General features: G+C 37.8%; 1 protein-coding gene across 1 annotated transcript in view; it reads left to right on the top strand.

Moving 5' to 3' along the window:
- Nucleotides 1-18,568, top strand: part of LRP1B (LDL receptor related protein 1B) — a 2,715,774-nt gene that overhangs the window by 1,454,937 nt on the left and 1,242,269 nt on the right. Inside the window, exon 17 of the mRNA XM_053698264.1 lies at nucleotides 4,515-4,640. Coding sequence (XP_053554239.1) covers nucleotides 4,515-4,640 — 126 coding nt within the window. The remainder of the gene's footprint in view (nucleotides 1-4,514; nucleotides 4,641-18,568) is intronic.

Below are 18,568 nucleotides of genomic sequence, written 5' to 3'. Positions count from 1 at the left end.
GCCCACACTATAATAAAGCTGTTAACCCCTATTCCAACACTAACCCTTAAATCTCTGGCCTCCCACATCACTGCCACTAAATAAACATATTAACCCCTAAACCGCCAGCCCCCCACATCGCAAAAAAACTAAATTAAACTTTTAACCCCTAAACCTAACAACCCCTAACTTTAAATTAAAATTACAATATCCCTATCTTAAAATACATAAAAACTTAACTGTGAAATTAAAGAAACCTCAGTTTAAACTAACAATTAACCTAACTAAAATTAAGATAACCATCAATTAAATAAACTAAATTAAACATTACAAAAACCTAACACTACTAAAAAAAAATTCTAACATTACAAAAAATAAAAAATACTACATTACAAAAAATAACAAACACTAAATTATGAAAAATAACAAACAACATTATCCAAAATAAAAACAATTGCACCTAATCTAATAACCCTATAAAAATAAAAAAGCCCCCCAAAATAAAAAAATCCCTATCTTACAATAATCTACCAATCTACCAACTTAAAGGGGCCTTTTATAGGGCATTGCCCTAAAGAAATCAGCTTTTTTTCCTGTAAAAAAATACAAAGACCCCCCCAACAGTAAAACCCACCACCCAACAAACCCCCAAAATAAAAAACCTAACTCTAACAAAAACCTAAGCTACCCATTGCCCTGAAAAGGGCATTTAGCTCTTTTGCATTGCCCTGAAAGGGGCATTTAGCTCTTTTAAGGAAGCCCAAACCCTAATCTAAAAAAAAACACCCCCCAAAAAATTTTTGTATAAAAAACCTAACACTTACCCCCGACGATCCACTTACAGTTTCTAAATTCTTGACATCCAGGCGGCGAGAAGTCTTCATCCAGGCTGCGAGGTCTTCATCCATCCAGGTGCGACTTCATCCATCCAGGCGACATCTTCTTCATCCCGGTGGCGCAAAGCAGGTCCATCCTTCAAGACATCCAGTGCAAAGCGTCCTCTTCATAAGGTCACCGCCATACACTAAATCTTCAATGCAAGGGAGCCTTTTCAAAATGGCGTCCCTTGCATTCCTATTGGCTGATTTGATTTTTGAAATTCAAAATAGCCAATAGGATGAGAGCTACTGAAATCCTATTGGCTGTTCATATCAGCCAATGGGATACAAGCTGCTGAAATTCTATTGGCTGATTTGAATAGCCAATATAATTTCAGTAGCTCTCATCCTATTGGCTGATTTGAACATCCAATAGGGTTTCAGTAGCTATCATCCTATTGGCTGATTTGAATTTCAAAAATCAAATCCGCCAATAGGAATGCAAGGGACGCCATTTTAAAAGGCTCCCTTGCATTGAAGATTTAGGGTACGGCGGCAACCGTATGAAGAGGATGCTCTGTGCTGGAAGATAGAAGATGCCGCCTGGATGAAGATAGAAGACACCGCCTGGATAGATGAAGACCTTGCCGCCTGGATGAAGACTTCTCACCGCCTGGATGTTCAGACTTCAAAAACTGTAAGTGGATCGTCAGGGTTTCTATTTATCTTTTTTTTGTGCGTTTTTTTTTTTTTTTAGATTAGCTCTTACAAGAGCTAAATGCCATTTTCAGGGCAATGCAAAAGAGCTAAATGCCCTTTTAAGGGCAATGCCCATACAAATGTCCTTTTCATGACAATGGTTAGCTTAGGTTTTTGTTAGAGTTAGGTTTTTTATTTTGGTGGGTTGGTTGGGTGGTGGGTTTTACTGTTGGGGGTCTTTGTATTTTTTTACAGGGAAAAGAGCTGATTTCTTAAGAGCAATGCCTACAAAGGGCCCTTTTAAGGGCTATTGGTAGTTTATTGTAGGCTAGGTTTTTTATTTTATTTGGGGTGCTTTTTATTTTTATAGGGCTATTAGATAAGGTGTAATTGTTTTTATTTTTCACAATTTAATGTTTGTTATTTTTTGTAATTTGTATTTTTTATTTTTTGTAATTTGAGAATTAATCTTTTTTTTAGTGTTGTTAGTTTTTTTTTTAATGTTTAATTTAGTTTATATTATTGATAGTTATTTTAATTTTAGTATAATAGTTGTTAGGTTAATTGTTAGTTTAAACTTAGGTTTTTTAACTTCACAGGTAAGTTTTTATTTATTTTAAGATAGGGATATTGTATTTTTAATTTAAATTTAGGGGGTTGTTAGGTTTAGGGGTTAATAGTTTAATTTAGTTTTTTGCGATGTGGGGGACTGGCGGTTTAGGGGTTAATAGGTTTATTTAGTGGCAGTGATGTGAGAGGCCAGAGGTTTAGGGGTTAATAACTTTATTTAGTGGCGGTGATGGTGGGGAGCGGTGGAATAGGGGTTAATATCTTTATTATAGTGGTGGCAATATCGGGAGTGGCAGAATAGGGGTTAATATATTTTTTTTGGTGTTGGCGATGTCAGGGGCAGCTGATTAGGGTTAATAACTTTATGTAGGTGTCGGTGATGTCAGGGGCAGCGGATTAGGGGTGTTTAGATTTGGGGTTTATGTTAGGGTGTTAGGTTTAAATGTAACTTTTTTTCCCCATAGACATCAATGGGAATGCGTTACGACGATCGCCATTCCGCACTTCAGGTGTTAGTTTTTTTTCTAACACTCTCTCCCCATTGATGTCTATGGGGAAAGCCTGCACAAGCACATCAAAGCAGCCTTTGGATTTAGTGTGGTATGGAGCTCATCACCACATATCGCACGCACAAGGCGGTTTTTCAAAAACTTGTAATGGCAGTGCTATGGAGGGTAAAATAACGCAACTTTTGTTGCGTTCGTTTCACACCCTCTATAGCGCAAAACTTAATCTAGGTGTATTTGAAGAACATAGGAATGCAAAATATGTGTAACACAAATCTGGGTTTGTGATTTAGGACTAATGTGGTCGGATTAGTGCACATAAAGAATTTCTAACTTCAAAACACGTAATTTAAATATTACATCTAAAATATTAAATATCTAAATAAAATGTATTAAAGATGATTATACATGCTGTAAAATATTGTAAATAATCCATAGAATAGATCTTGATTTTTTAGAGTATGTATACTGATTTTTAATTAATTTTATTAATAGTTTTTATATTTTATATGTAATATTTCAATATGGTGCTAACTCGACTGTGTTGGTCCTAAAGCACAAACCCAATGTGCTTTACGCATATTTTTAATTCCTTTGATCTTCATATAGAAAATATATCTGATAATGTTAATGTAAAATACGTATCTATACCTATATATCTATAGGAAAAGATATACAGGTATAGGTATATATATAACAAAATATGTATTTACAATAAAAACTTCATTATTCTGTGAAGAACATTGAAATGTGAAATATATACAGTATATATACATATTTAGACATGTATATATATATATATATATAGAGAGATAGATAGATAGATAGATAGATAGATAGATAGATAGATAGATATATTATTTAAAAAACCTATAGAAAAGAGGAATTTATTGAAAGAATATTAAGGGATGAAATGAAATGTAATGAAAAATAAACCCTATATGGCAATACTGTTGCGCCTTTCTTTCTTTCTTTCTTTTCAAAAGTTCAAATATAAATTAACCCCTTAATGACCACAATGTACCCTGTATGTCACTGGTCGTTAAGGGTTTTTTCAGGACATAATAGCACAAGTCTCGCAAGAACACGCTATTAATGCCCTCCCTCCAGCAGGCTTTGTGGAATAGAGCAGTCTCAACGCTGGTGACAAGACGGCGCTATATAACAATCAAGTCCCAAAAAAAGGCCAGCGACATACAGGGTACGTCGCTGGTCCTTAAGGGGTTAAGAAGGCTCCTCCATATTACTTCAACTATTCTGTTTACATGCATGAAGTGCATTTTATTAAGATTTCTTTCTCTTTCATACTCTCATGCACACACAATAATGTTAATGAATTCACTTGTTTATTATCTTGATTTATAATGGGCAGTCAAGGTGCTCAGTAAATGAATCAAAATAGTTATTATTTTTATTATTTATTTGTATATCCTCGCAAAACTCCATATTTTGTTCAATATATAGCTCCTACAGCTTATGCCAGCATTATGTGGTGTGGTAAAAAAAAGACAAAGCTCTGTATGTTTACTTGGAAACCGATTAGCTGTAGCCTACAAAATAAATGTTTAAACTAAATGGTTTTAACTTGATATGAAAAATGTTCCCATTCGCAGACTACATATTGGAGCGTGAATCATTACAATGCTGATAACCATTTTGTTCTTAACAATATTTAAATAATGAACCATTGTTTACAGAATTAAAGCTTATCTTGGAGTTGACAAATGTTTTTTTAACATTAATTTTCTTGTGAGCGAAATAACATTAAAAACTCATTTAGCTTTTTATTCATCTGTTAATAAAAATAAATGGGTTGTGACATATTTTTTTCATTGGGTTGTGATTCCATTGTTATTTTTAAAAGTATTATAATCTCCAAGTAATACATGCATTTAGTTTTTAAAATGCCTCAAGTGGTCTGAATTGCATTTTGTTGTCTTAGTGAACCACAGCTGCCCAAGTGATCAATTTAAATGCCAAAATAATCGATGTATTCCCAAGAGATGGCTATGTGATGGTGCAAATGATTGTGGAAATAATGAAGATGAATCAAATGAGACTTGTTCAGGTATAACATTTTGCTGAAAATTTACCTACTTCATGACATCAAAGTTCATAAAAATTCAGGTCAGAACTCTGAAAAAATGCTAATGATAATATAATTGCAGTTTAAAATTAATTCAAATGTTGTTGCCATCAGGGATGGAATACACAAATGATATTTTACTTCTTCTTCATGTCTGACTCAGCTATCCAAAGTCATTTGGAACTGAATCCTTCCATATGCACCGACTGTCAGAGCAATATTTCATAACAAGCATTTCCCTGCTTATGTTTTTTTTTGTGTTGAAGCTTTGAAGCAAGCCAGTTAGTTACACAATTTGTTTTCAACAGCAGTCAAAACTTGAATGTTAATCCAGACAAAAACATTAATTAAGTGAAATTAGCAAATTATAATCATGGTTTATTAAATGATAAACATATGATGGCATAACATACAAAGATACAAGGCTACTTTTTAGTTAGTTAATTTTCTTATTTTTTTTTACTTTGATAATCATTTTTTTTTCTCAACTTCTGCCCTTTTCCATAAAACAGTATCACTCATCCATTACAGTAACACAGAACACTTTGGTAAGAAACAATTCCATGCATCACACACTTTTATTTCATAAAAAAAGTCCATAAATGTCACATTTGCACATATATGCTATTATTGAAACAGTTTTTAAATTGTGCCCTGTCAAATGTTCTTCATTTTGGATATAGTTTTGTGAAATTTATTTCTGTTGAAACAGTTTGTAAAACTAGGTATAACCTGCAAAAGAAACATTTAACTTACAATAGAAATGGAGTTATTTGACCACCAACAAGCTGCCCCCTCGGTTTATTTATTTATTTATTTAATGCCTCATATTCAGTTTTCACTTTGAGACACTTTCCTTTTGTACATCCCTTGAGACATTTTCAGAGTATACAGATAAACTGCTCAATGTGTATATAGTGCCCACATGATTGAAGGCAAGCCTAGCATGCACATGTGTGTACACAGCAATCTTTAGTCTAAAAATTTTGGTTGCCTATATGAAAGAGTCCCATCTAACGCTGATATTTTTTTTCCTGAAAAAAAAATAAAATTAAAACTGGAATGTATAGAACAGTATCATTGTATTCTTCCTAATCATTCTTATTGGCTAATAGGTTCTTCCTGCAAATTGTCATTAAGAATGATTAGGACGTATGTCAATAACCATTGGTAGAAAGTGCACAACTGATACTAACTGAATTAGCTTTTTCTTTTTTTAACTTCTATTTATTAACAACAGTGCAGGCAAAAAATTCAAATGTGCCATCATGCCGCTCAGGGCATAAATTGAGAATTGAACCATCAAACAAAATACAACGAATGAAAAAAACAACAAAAAGGAAATATTTAAGGTTACAATACGTCTATATTAATACACTAAACATATATGGCTAGATTTAGAGTTTGGCGTTAGCCGTCAAAACCAGCGTTAGAGGCTCCTAACGCTGGTTTTGGGCTACCGCTACTATTTAGAGTCTTGTAGGTAAGGGTCTAACGCTCACTTTCCAGCCGCGACTTTTCCATACCGCAGATCCCCCTACGCCATTTGCGTATCCTATCTTTTCAATGGGATCTTTCTAACGCTGGTATTTAGAGTCGTGGCTGAAGTGAGCGTTAGAAATCGACAAAACTCCAGCCGCAGAAAAAAGTCAGGAGTTAAGAGCTTTCTGGGCTAACGCCGGTTCATAAAGCTCTTAACTACTGTGCTCTAAAGTACACTAGCACCCATAAACTACCTATGTACCCCTAAACTGAGGTCCCCCCATATTGCCGCTACTCTATTCAAATTTTTTAACCCCTAATCTGCTGACCGCACACCGCCGCCACCTACGTTATCTCTATGAACCCCTAATCTGTGTGGTGACATTTTTATCACAGGGATATTGGAATATAGCTCACAGATTTTATAACTGGCAATTCACATAGCTGGTTTATTCAAGTAGTTCTTTTGTCTAGTGTAATCTAGAAAGACACACCTAATGGTCTTTTTGAGTGACATTTGATAAGCCACTCCCTTTTGAATTGGGTTATAAAATACTGTAACACCAGAGTCTCTCTCTCTCTCTTTTTTATCCTGCTCCTGCTAAAAGATGGATGATGTTGGACACAGAGAATCTGGCTAAGTATTTCTGGGATAATATTCTGTGTAGCAGTATTGCACAATTGGGGTTAGTGTAGAAGAGTTGCCCTGTATTAATTAAATTTTGGACTGTTTATCTGTAAAATAGATTTATATATATATATATACCTGTAAATATTTATCTTATTATTAACATATATTGATTCCTAAATAAACTGTTTGACAAATAATGGAGGACCCCTCATAGAGTTTATTTCACAATTTATCTGTGTTGGTTTTAGTGGTACCACCATAGAAATGTAGTATATTATATTTAGTAGAAAGTAGAGATATTTTAAATTAATAGATAACCACAATCTGCTGCCCTTAACACCGCCGACCCCTATATTATATTTATTAACCCCTAATCTGCCGTCCCCAACGTCGCCTCCACCTACCTACAATTATTAACCCCTAATCTGCCGACCGGACCTCACCGCCACTATAATAAATGTATTAACCCCTAATCCGCCTCACTCCCGCCTCAATAACCCTATAATAAATAGTATTAACCCCTAACCTGCCCTCCCTAACATCGCCGACACCTAACTTCAAGTATTAACCCCTAATCTGCCGACCGGACCTCACCGCTACTCTAATAAATTTATTAACCCCTAAAGCTAAGTCTAACCTTAACCCTAACACCCCCTAAATTAAATATAATTGAAATCTAACAAAATAAATGAACTCTTATTAAATAAATTATTCCTATTTAAAGCTAAATACTTACCTGTAAAATAAACCCTAATATAGCTACAATATAAATTATAATTATATTGTAGCTATTTTAGGATTAATATTTATTTTACAGGCAACTTTGTAATTATTTTAACCAGGTACAATAGCTATTAAATAGTTCATAACTATTTAATAGCTACCTAGTTAAAATAATTACAAAATTACCTGTAAAATAAATCCTAACCTAAGTTACAATTAAACCTAACACTACACTATCAATAAATGAATTAAATAAAATACCTACAATTATCTACAATTAAACCTAACACTACACTATCAATAAATGTGCAACTAAATAAAGTTGCTAACCCCTAAACCGCCGCTCCTAGACCCTCCCGCAACTCTGATAAATGTATAAACCCCTAAACCGCCGCTCCTAGACCCTGCCGCAACTCTGATAAATGTATTAACCCCTAAACTGCCGCTCCCGGACACCACTGCCACCTACATTATACCTATTAACCCCTAATCTGCCCCCCTACACCGTCGCCACCTATAATACATTTATTAACCCCTATCCTGCCCCCCCACTACACCGCCGCCACTGTAATAAATTTATTAACCCCTAAACCTAAGTCTAACACTAACCCTAACACCCCCTAACTTAAATATTAATTAAATAAATCTAAATAATATTTCTATTATGAACTAAATTAATCCTTTTTAAAACTAAATACTTACCTTTAAAATAAACCCTAATATAGCTACAATATAAATAATAATTATATTGTAGCTATCTTAGGATTTATTTTTATTTTACAGGCATCTTTCAATTTATTTTAACTAGGTACAATAGCTATTAAATAGTTATTAACTATTTAATAGCTTACCTAGCTAAAATAAAGAGAAATGTACCTGTAAAATAAAAACTAACCTAAGTTACAATTACACCTAACACTACACTATCATTAAATAAATTATTCCTATTTAAAACTAAATACTTACCTGTAAATTAAACCCTAAGATAGCTACAATATAAATAATAATTATATTGTAGCTATCTTAGGATTTATATTTATTTTACAGGTAACTTTGTATTTATTTTAGCTAGTTAGAATAGTTATTAAATAGTTATTAACTATTTAATAACTACCTAGCTAAAAGAAATACAAAATCACCTGTAAAATAAATCCTAACCTAAGTTACAATTAAACATAACACTACACTATCATTAAATAAATTAAATAAATTACCTACAAATAACTACAATTAAATACAATTACATAAACTAACTAAAGTATAAAAAATAAAAAAAGCTAAGTTACAAAAAATAAAAAAATAGGTTACAAACATTTTAAAAATATTACAACAATTTTAAGCTACTTACACCTAATCTAAGCCCCCTAATAAAATAACAAACCCCCCAAAATAAAAAAATACCCTACCCTATTCTAAATTTAAAAAGTTCAAAGCTCTTTTACCTTACCAGCCCTTAAAAGGGCCTTTTGTGGGGGCATTCCCCAAAAGAATTCAGCTCTTTTGCCTGTAAAAGAAAAATACAACCCCCCCAAAATTAAAACCCACCACCCACATACCCCTAATCTAACCCAAACCCCCCTTAAAAAAACATAACACTAATCCCCTGAAGATCATTCTACCTTTAGTCGTCTTCACTCAGCCGAGCCACCGATGGAACTGAAGAGGAGACCCGGACTGGCAGAAGTGATCCTCCAAGCGGCGCTGAAGAAATCTTCCATCTGATGAAGTGATCCTCCAAGCGGCGCTGAAAAAGTCTTCCATCCGGGCGATGTCATCTTCCAAGAGGCGCTGAAGAAGTCTTCTATCCGGGCGATGTCATCTTCCAAGCCGGTTCTTGAATTTTCATCCCGCCGACGCGGAACATCCTTCTTTACCGACAGACTACCGACGAATGAAGGCTCCATTAAGGGACGTCATCCAAGATGGCGTCCCTTCAATTCCGATTGGCTGATAGGATTCTATCAGCCAATCGGAATTAAGGTAGGAAAAATCTGATTGGCTGATTGAATCAGCCAATCAGATTCAAGTTCAATCCGATTGGCTGATCCAATCAGCCAATCAGATTGAGCTTGCATTCTATTGGCTCAATCAGTTCAATCCGATTGGCTGATTGGATCAGCCAATCAGATTGAGCTTGCATTCTATTGGCTGATCGGAATCCTATCAGCCAATCGGAATTCGAGGGACGCCATCTTGGATGACGTCCCTTAAAGGAACCTTCATTCTGTTTTAGGACGTCGGAAGAAGAGCATGGATCCGCGCTGGAGGTCTTGAAGATGGAGCCGCTCGTCATCAGATGGAAGAACATAGAAGATGCGTCTTGGATGAAGATGTTTGCCAGTCCGGATCTACTCTTCTGCTGGATAAGATGAAGACTTCTGCCCGAAGATGGAATTCTTCAGCCGCCGCTTGGATCAAGACTTCAGCCGGAGGATGGACGTCACTCTTCAGCCCCCGCTTGGGCTTGGATGAAGACTTCGGAGGCTCTTCTGGACCAATCGGTGAACCCGGTGTGGTGAAGACAAGGTAGGGAGATATTCAGGAGCTTAGTGTTAGGTTTATTTAAGGGGGGTTTGGGTTAGATTAGGGGTATGTGGGTGGTGGTTGTAATGTTGGGGGGGGTATTATATATTTTTTTTTTACAGGCAAAAGAGCTGAATTCTTTGGGGCATGCCCCGCAAAGGGCCCTTTTAAGGGCTGATAAGGTAAAAGAGCTTTTCTATTTTAATTTTAGAATAGGGTAGGGCATTTTTTTATTTTGGGGGCTTTGTTATTTTATTAGGGGGCTTAGAGTAGATGTAATTAGCTTAAAATTGTTGTAATATTTTTCTAATGTTTGTAAATACTTTTTTTATTTTTTGTAACTTAGTTCTTTTTTATTTTTTGTACTTTAATTAGTTTATTTAATTGTATTTATTTTAGGTATTGTATTTAAATAATTTATTGATAGTGTAGTGCTAGGTTTAATTGTAGATAATTGTAGGTATTTTATTTAATTAATTTATTGATAGTGTAGTGTTAGGTTTAATTGTAACTTAGGTTAGGATTTATTTTACAGGTAATTTTGTAATTATTTTAACTAGGTAGCTATTAAATAGTTATGAACTATTTAATAGCTATTGTACCTGGTTAAAATAATTACAAAGTTGCCTGTAAAATAAATATTAATCCTAAAATAGCTACAATATAATTATAATTTATATTGTAGCAATATTAGGGTTTATTTTACAGGTATTTAGCTTTAAATAGGAATAATTTATTTAATAAGAGTTAATTTATTTTGTTAGATTTAAATTATATTTAACTTAGGGGGGTGTTAGGGTTAAGGTTAGACTTAGCTTTAGGGGTTAATAAATTTATTAGAGTAGTGGTGAGGTCCGGTCGGCAGATTAGGGGTTAATACTTGAAGTTAGGTTTCGGCGATGTTAGGCAGGGCAGATTAGGGGTTAATACTATTTATTATAGCGTTATTGAGGCGGGAGTGAGGCAGATTAGGGGTTAATAACTTTATTATAGTAGCGGTGAGGTACGGTCGGCAAATTAGGGGTTAATAAGTGTAGGTAGGTAGCGGCGACGTTGGGGGCGGCAGATTAGGGGTTAATAAATATAATATAGGGATCGGTGGTGTTAGGGGCAGCAGATTAGGGGTACATAGGGATAACGTAGGTTGCGGCGGTGTGCGGAGTGGCAGATTAGGGGTTAAAAAATATATGCAGGGGTCAGCGATAGCGGGGGCGGCAGATTAGGGGTTAATAAGTGTAAGGTTAGGGGTGTTTAGACTCGGGGTACATGTTAGGGTGTTAGGTGCAGACATAGGAAGTGTTTCCCCATAGAAAACAATGGGGCTGCGTTAGGAGCTGAACACTGCTTTTTTGCAGGTGTTAGGTTTTTTTTCAGCTCAAACTGCCCCATTGTTTCCTATGGGGGAATCGTGCACAAGCACGTTTTTGAAGCTGGCAGCGTCCGTAAGCACCGCTGGTATTGAGAGTTGCAGTGGCGGTAAATATGCTATACGCTCCCTTTTTAGAGCCTAACGCAGCCCTTCTGTGAACTCTAAATACCAGCGGTATTTAAAAGGTGCGGGGGGGGGAAAGCCAGCGTTAGATACGCGGGTCGTTACCGACAAAACTCTAAATCTAGCCGATAGAATTTCAGTTAGCATTCAAACCTTATACAATATTTTAAATGTCTGCATTGTTGGGGTATCCCACATTATTCCCCTGAACCCCTATATTTCCCAACCTCTCCCCCACCCTACACTCCGCTCTTTATATCAAAAAGCATAATTTAAGACAAAAAAAAAGAGGGAGATTTCCCTTCCTTCTCCCCTCCCTCTGACTGAATTAGCTTTTATTTCATATTTTAAAGGCAAAAAAATATTACATATACATGCTGCTGATTCAGATGGGGCCAGCTAGGAAAATTATCTGTCTACATTTGTGGTTAGTGAGGCAACACCTCTGCTGCATTTAACATTGTCCAATCAAATGATCATGCAACCCCTCCCCCTGTTCTTGTGCAAACGAATTTCAGAGGGCAGATCCTGTCTATCAATGTGGATGAATTAGTCTGAGATGATTACACTCCACTATCTCTGAGGGCTACTGCTTTTAACATCCAGTTTCAGGTGGATAACAAGGGGTTTCCAAGCTGCATCTACAAGTTTGCTAATTAGAGCCTATTATCTTTTAGTACAGTGATATGCAAAAATCAATGATCATGATGAATAGAATGTTTACAACTTGATGGTTTTATGTCAAATAAATAGATATGAAAAATATTATTTAAAAAAAGTATCTACCCCAATATAAAACAAACTCACAAGTCTTAAGCACCTCTGTTGCTAAAGTTCCTATGCTGGTCTTTGGTATAGAAAAAATTGTGCCACAGTGTGAATAAATGAAGCTCAGTTTAAACCAAATAATATATAATTTGTTGTATAACTAGTCCTAAAGTCCGTGTACACGGGCCAATTTTTTAAGTACCGCGGTTCCAACCCTTGCTTCCTCTCTTTCCCCCTCTCTTTTGCACTCTTTCTCCCCCTCTCTTTTGAGCTCTTTCTCCCCCCTATTTTGCGCTCTCTCTCCCCCCTCTTTTGCTCTCTCTCCCCCCCCTTTTGCTCTCTCTCTCCCCCTCTTTTGCTCTCTCACCCCTCTTTTGCTCACTTTCTCTCTCTCTTCCCCCCTCTTCTGCTCTCTTCCCCCTCTTTTGCTCTCTCTCCCCTCTTTTGCTCACTTTCTCTCTCTCTTCCCCCCTCTTCTGCTCTCTCCCCCCTCTTTTGCTCTCTCTCCCTCTCTCTCGCCCTCTTTTGCTCTCTCCCACTCATTTGCTCTCTATCTCCCTTATTTTGCTCTCTCTATCCCATATTTTGCTCTCTCTCTCCCCCTCTTTTGTGCTCTCTCCCTCCCTCTTTTGCACTCTCTCTCTCCCTCTTTTGCGCTCTCTCTTCCCCTTCTCTTTTGCACTCTCTTTCTCTCCCCCCTCTCTTTTGAGCTCTCTCTCTCCCTCTCTTTTGTGCTCTCTCTCCCCACTCTCTTTTGAGCTCTCTCTCCCCCTCTTTTGTGCTCTCTCCCTCTCTTTTGCGTTCTCTCTCCCCCTTCTCTTTTTTACGCTCTCTCTCTTCCCCCTCTCTTTTGAGCTCTCTCTCCCCCCTCTCTTTTGAGCTCTCTCCCCCCTCTCTTTTGAGCTCTCTCCCCCTCTCTTTTGTGCTCTCTCTCTCTCCCTCTCTTTTGCGCTCTCTCTCTCCTTCTCTTTTGAGCTCTCTCTCCCTCTCTTTTGCACTCTCTCTCCACCTCTCTTTTGAGCTCTCTCTCTTCCTCTCTTTTGTGCTCTCTCTCTCCCCATCTCTTTTGTACTCTCTCTCTCCCCCTCTTTTGCGCTCTCTCTCCCCCTCTTTTGCTTTCTCCCCCCTCTTTTGCTCTATCTCTCTCCTCCTCTTTCTCTCTCCCCCGCTCTTTTGCTCTCTCTCTCTCTTCCCCCTCTTTTGCTCTCTCTCTCTTCCCCCTCTTTCTATATTTCCCTCCTCTCTTTTGGTCTCTCCCACCTCTTTTGGTCTCGCCCACCTCTTTTGGTCTCTCCCACCTCTCTCCTGTTGGCTACGCCCCTTCCGTGCATGTCCCTGCGTGACCATGCCCCCTTGTCACGTCCGCTGGTCACGCCCCCTTGTCATGCCCGATGACCACGCCCCCATCACAGCATGTCCGGACACGTCCCCACCAGGTAGCTTCCGCAGTGCGCACTCCTCTGCTGATCAAGGCCAGGTATGTTTGTCCTCTGCAGTCTCTACTGCGCATGACTGCATCTGACAAACATACCTGGCCTTTTATTATATAGGATAATACAGTAAAGCAACACATTTATCAGCCTTTAAAATATGACTTTATGACATGAGAGACTTAAAACCACATTTTTCATATTTGTTAAATATCTATTCCAAAATAAAAAAATAATTAAAAAAACATTATTGGATAGCTGAGAATTAGCCACTGCCATCATTCTCTTTTCAACCATTGCACAAACAAGATAACCCTTCTGTTCATTTATAGTATCAAAAAAATGCACCAAACATTTTTATAATACATCTTAAAGGGAACACACTACTTAGGGAACATACAGGATACATTTATCTGTTTTCAGATTAAGGAAATTATGAGGCACACCGAATACAGCAGTAGTTTCCTACCAATTCCTGAGCTGTAAAGGATAACATGTTGCAAAAACTATATAAAGCCTCTCCAATAGGAATTAAAGGAGGTTTAATGAAACAATATAAATATATAATGTATGTTAATAAACCTCTAGAATGTCTCCTGTGGCAATTTCAGAGTGTTTTGAACATGGGCAAGATAAGACTGCATGTAAATAGCCATAAAAAAGTGTAAAAGATGTCCAAAATGCTTTTCTGATAATGTATTAAGTGCCTAGAGGTGTTGCATTAAAAAAGGTAAAAATGGGATTGAAAAAGTGTTGCAAAGTGACTCAAAAATTGGTTTGTGATTGCATAGAACTTTTTGGTGCCATAGGAAAAACAGGGCTTTCATTGAGGATCTGTAAACCCATTTCAGAGTGTGGAAATCAGATACAAATGAAATATTGTGATTATGTAAAATTAGCCTTTTTGGCAAGAATAAGAGCCAAAATAGATGCAGCCAATAGATTGTGATTGAGATCAAAATTTAAGTTTCTTGTAGTTTTTCAATGCAATTTGAATAAGATTATTAATTCATGGAGTATAGATTAAGATATTTTAATAAAAGGTGCTACCCAAACTTACATAAATGTTTTCACTCAATGCTTCTAATTAATTGGAATAGGAGTCACTTTCAGTATCTTTAAAAATAACCACAGTTGATTTTTGTTATGGCACCTCCTACCATAGTTCGAAAGTCATACACTCATCGTCAGCCCTGGCATTTACCTCTGACACGCTACCTACAAAGATGTTCCCACACTACTGAGTGACATTGGAGAAAATCCATGGGGTTCAGCAGACTTTCTTTATTACAAGTTCATCTTAAACTCCTACTATTCTGCCTGTAACCTCTCCATGCAGGATTACTTCAATACACTTATCTCTACTCTTTCTTCAAAACAAAATGTCTGTTCTCCAATTTCAATACCCCTCTCTGCCCACCCCCACCTCCTATTTCAACTTCTTCCTCAGCTCAAGATTTTCCAATCACTTCACCAACAAAGTAGATTCCATCAGAAATAAGATCATCTCTCAACACATTAACAGTCTCCAACCCCCTCAAACTGTTTGCCAATGTCTAAAACCCACAAAGCCACAAATTAAGCTTTTTTTCCTCCTGCTACTGAATAAGAAGTGTCTGCCTTTTTCTCCTCTCACCTCACTACCTGTCCCCTTGATCCCATCCCCTCACAACTACTGCCTCCCTTACTTATACTTTTACTGCAATCCTCACACATATATTAATCAGCACTGGTATATTTCATTCATCCCTTAAACATGCACTAATCACACCAATCTTCAAAAAATCTCTCGGGCCCTCATCCCCATCCAACTACTGCTATATTTCCCTACTCGCCCTTGCCTCAAAACTTTTGGAACGGCTTGTATATATATATGTTTATTAAATTTTCTCACATTAAACTCCCTCCTTGTTCCATTGCAATCTAGATTGCACCCCAACACTCTACAGAAACAACAATCATTTATAATGACCTATTTATAGAAAATTGTCACGCTGCTCCTTGTGCCGCTCTGGCTGTTGCCAGGGATGCGGCAGTTGCTGTGAGTGTGCAGCATTTCCCCTCTAAAGTCGGATCCTTTGAACTCCTCCTTGGTGCAAATCGGCACCTATGTAAGTACCTGCATAACTTACAATCACTGCCCAAGTATATGTGTTACTGTGTGTTCTCCTAGGTGCTTTATTTCTTGAATTGCTGGATTGCTGAACTCTGCCTGTTTAACCCTTGAATTGCTGGATTGCCTTATTAATGCTGAACTCTGCCTGTCTGACTACTCTGCCTGTTTTACCTTTGAATTGCTGGATTGCTTTATCATTGCTGAACTCTACCTGTCTGACTACTCTGCCTGGTTTACCCCTGAACTGCTAAACTGCTAGATTACCTTTTGTTGCTGACATCTGCCTGTTCCTGACCATTCTATTGGTTTACCCCTGAACTGCTATTCTGCTCGATTGTCTTTCTGTTGCCGAACTCTGCCTGTCCCTGACTATTCTCTGCCTTAATCTTATTACTGTGAATGACTACCCTGTCTACCATGAGTACTGCTTACCTCATTTCTTACACTCACTTATAATTGGGCTTTATCAGCTATGCTCTCCACACTGGTTGCAGAAAAGAACGCTGTTCCTGTTGTTACACAGCCGGCCCCTGCTGCTAGTGCTGCAACTCCCTCCCCGTTATTGGAAGTATAACCCGGATTCCCTTGCCTGACAAGTACGATGGTACTACTGACTCTAGGGGTTTTCTCAATCAGTACAGACTACACTTCCGCAATGATCCTCACACCTTCCAGTCTCATCAGTCAAAGGTCACTTTTATCATTTCTTTATTGAAAGACAAGGCCCTAGTGTGGGTTTCTCACCTTTTGGAACATAGTGTTCAACTCCTGAATGATGCTGATGCCTTCATTTCTGCATTATCTTCTGTATTTGGTACCTCGGGCCACACTTCTGCTGCAGAGTACTCTCTCTTGGATCTCCGCCAGAGCAATAGATCTGTGCCACAATATACCATAGTTTTGCACCTTGGCACATGAGACCAGTTGGGATGGCAGTGTTCTTAAAGCAGCCTTCAGGAGAGGCCTGCATGAGCATATCAAGGACGAGCTCACTTATCGTGATGTTCCATCTTCCTTGGATGACTTCATAACACTTTGTATCAGTCTGGATTCTCGCTTTCAGGAGATACAAGCTGAGAGAAAGAGAACATGCAGAATCCTTCCCTCTCGTCCTCCTACTTGTCCATTCTCTAGACTATCCTCTACCCCTTCAGCACCCATGGATCTCTCTTCCCTCAAGCCCTCTGAATCTGAAAGACAGAGAAGAAGGAGATTGAGACACACCAACTCAAGAATTGTGATTCACTGCTGGGAAAAGCCAATGCTTAAAGGATAACAGTGGGGTACCTCTTAGCGTGGCCACTACTAAATCTCCTCACTCTTCTTGGATCCTGGTACCTGTAACCCTTATTTTTCTTTAGAATTCTGTCCATGCTCAAGCCTTTATTGATTCAGGGGCAGCTGGAAATTTTCTGGATCATTGTTTCATAATTCATGCAGGGTTACCTCTTCTTCAGAAAAAAACAATGTCTTAAAATAACTGCTCTGGATGGCATTTCCCTTGGATCAGGTTTAATCAATTTCGAATCAGCACCCTTAACCATGACTGTGTGAGTCCTACATACCGAACAATTGCAATTCAATGTCATTCATTCTCCTGCACAACCAGTTATCCTTGGTCTTCCTTGGCTTCATATTCACAATCTTCAAATTGACTGGACTGAGGGACAGTTGGCCTCCTGGTGTAAATCCTGTTTTCACTCCTGCCTGTCTAAGGTTACTCCATCCTCCATCATGTCCCTATAGCCAGCCTTCAGACCTATTCTTGTCTTCCCTCAGTATATGCAGAATTTACAGATGTTTTTGAAAAGAAAGCAGCTGATGTGTTACCACCTCACCGTCCTTATGACTGCAAAATTGACCTGTTTCCTGGAGCCCCACTTCCTAAAGGGAGGACTTATCCACTCTCCAAAGCTGAAACCAAGGTAATGGAGGAATACATCCAAGAAAACCTAGCTAAAGGCTTTATTCACCCTTCCTCCTCTCCTGCCGGAGCTGGTTTCTTTTTTGTTAGTAAAAAGGATGGTGGTCTCAGACCCTGTATCGATTACAGAGCCCTAAACAACATTATTATCAAGAATCGTTATCCTATTCCTTTGATCACTGAACTATATGATTCGCTCCAAAATGCTTGCTACTTTACAAAGTTGGACCTACCTGGGGCGTACAATCTCATTTGTATCTTCCTGTGACATGAATGGAAGACTGCCTTTAATATGAGATCATGGCATTACGAAAACCTCATAATGCCTTTTGGGGTGTGTAATGCCCCTGCTGTTTTCCAAGCATTTTCATTGATGTCTTCCGTGGCCTCCTTAATCTCATTGTCATCGTCTATTTGGATGACATCCTCATATTCTCCTCCACCATTGAGGAGCATAACAAGCATGTAAAACAGGTATTCCTTCACCTCAAAAACAATTCTCTGGTAGCCAAACTCGAGAAATGTGATTTTGATCAAGTTCACATCCAATTCCTTGGATATTTCATCTCAAAGGAGAGTTTTGCCATGGATCCTACAAAGCTAACCCCAATTCTAGAATGGCCTCAACCCACCTCATTAAAGGAACTACAGAGATTCTTGGGGTTCTCCAACTATTATCGCAAGTTCATAAAGAACTTCTCCCAAATCGTTGCTCCACTCACTAAGCTGACTAAACAAAACAAAGACTGCAAGAATTGGCCTCCTGTAGCTGTGGATGCTGTCTCTTATCTGAAAAAGGTCTTTTGTTCTGCTCCTGTGGT

This window comes from Bombina bombina, chromosome 1, assembly GCF_027579735.1.
Source record: "Bombina bombina isolate aBomBom1 chromosome 1, aBomBom1.pri, whole genome shotgun sequence".
NCBI classification, from domain to species: domain Eukaryota; kingdom Metazoa; phylum Chordata; class Amphibia; order Anura; family Bombinatoridae; genus Bombina; species Bombina bombina.
This window is presented reverse-complemented; position numbering and strand designations above follow the sequence as displayed.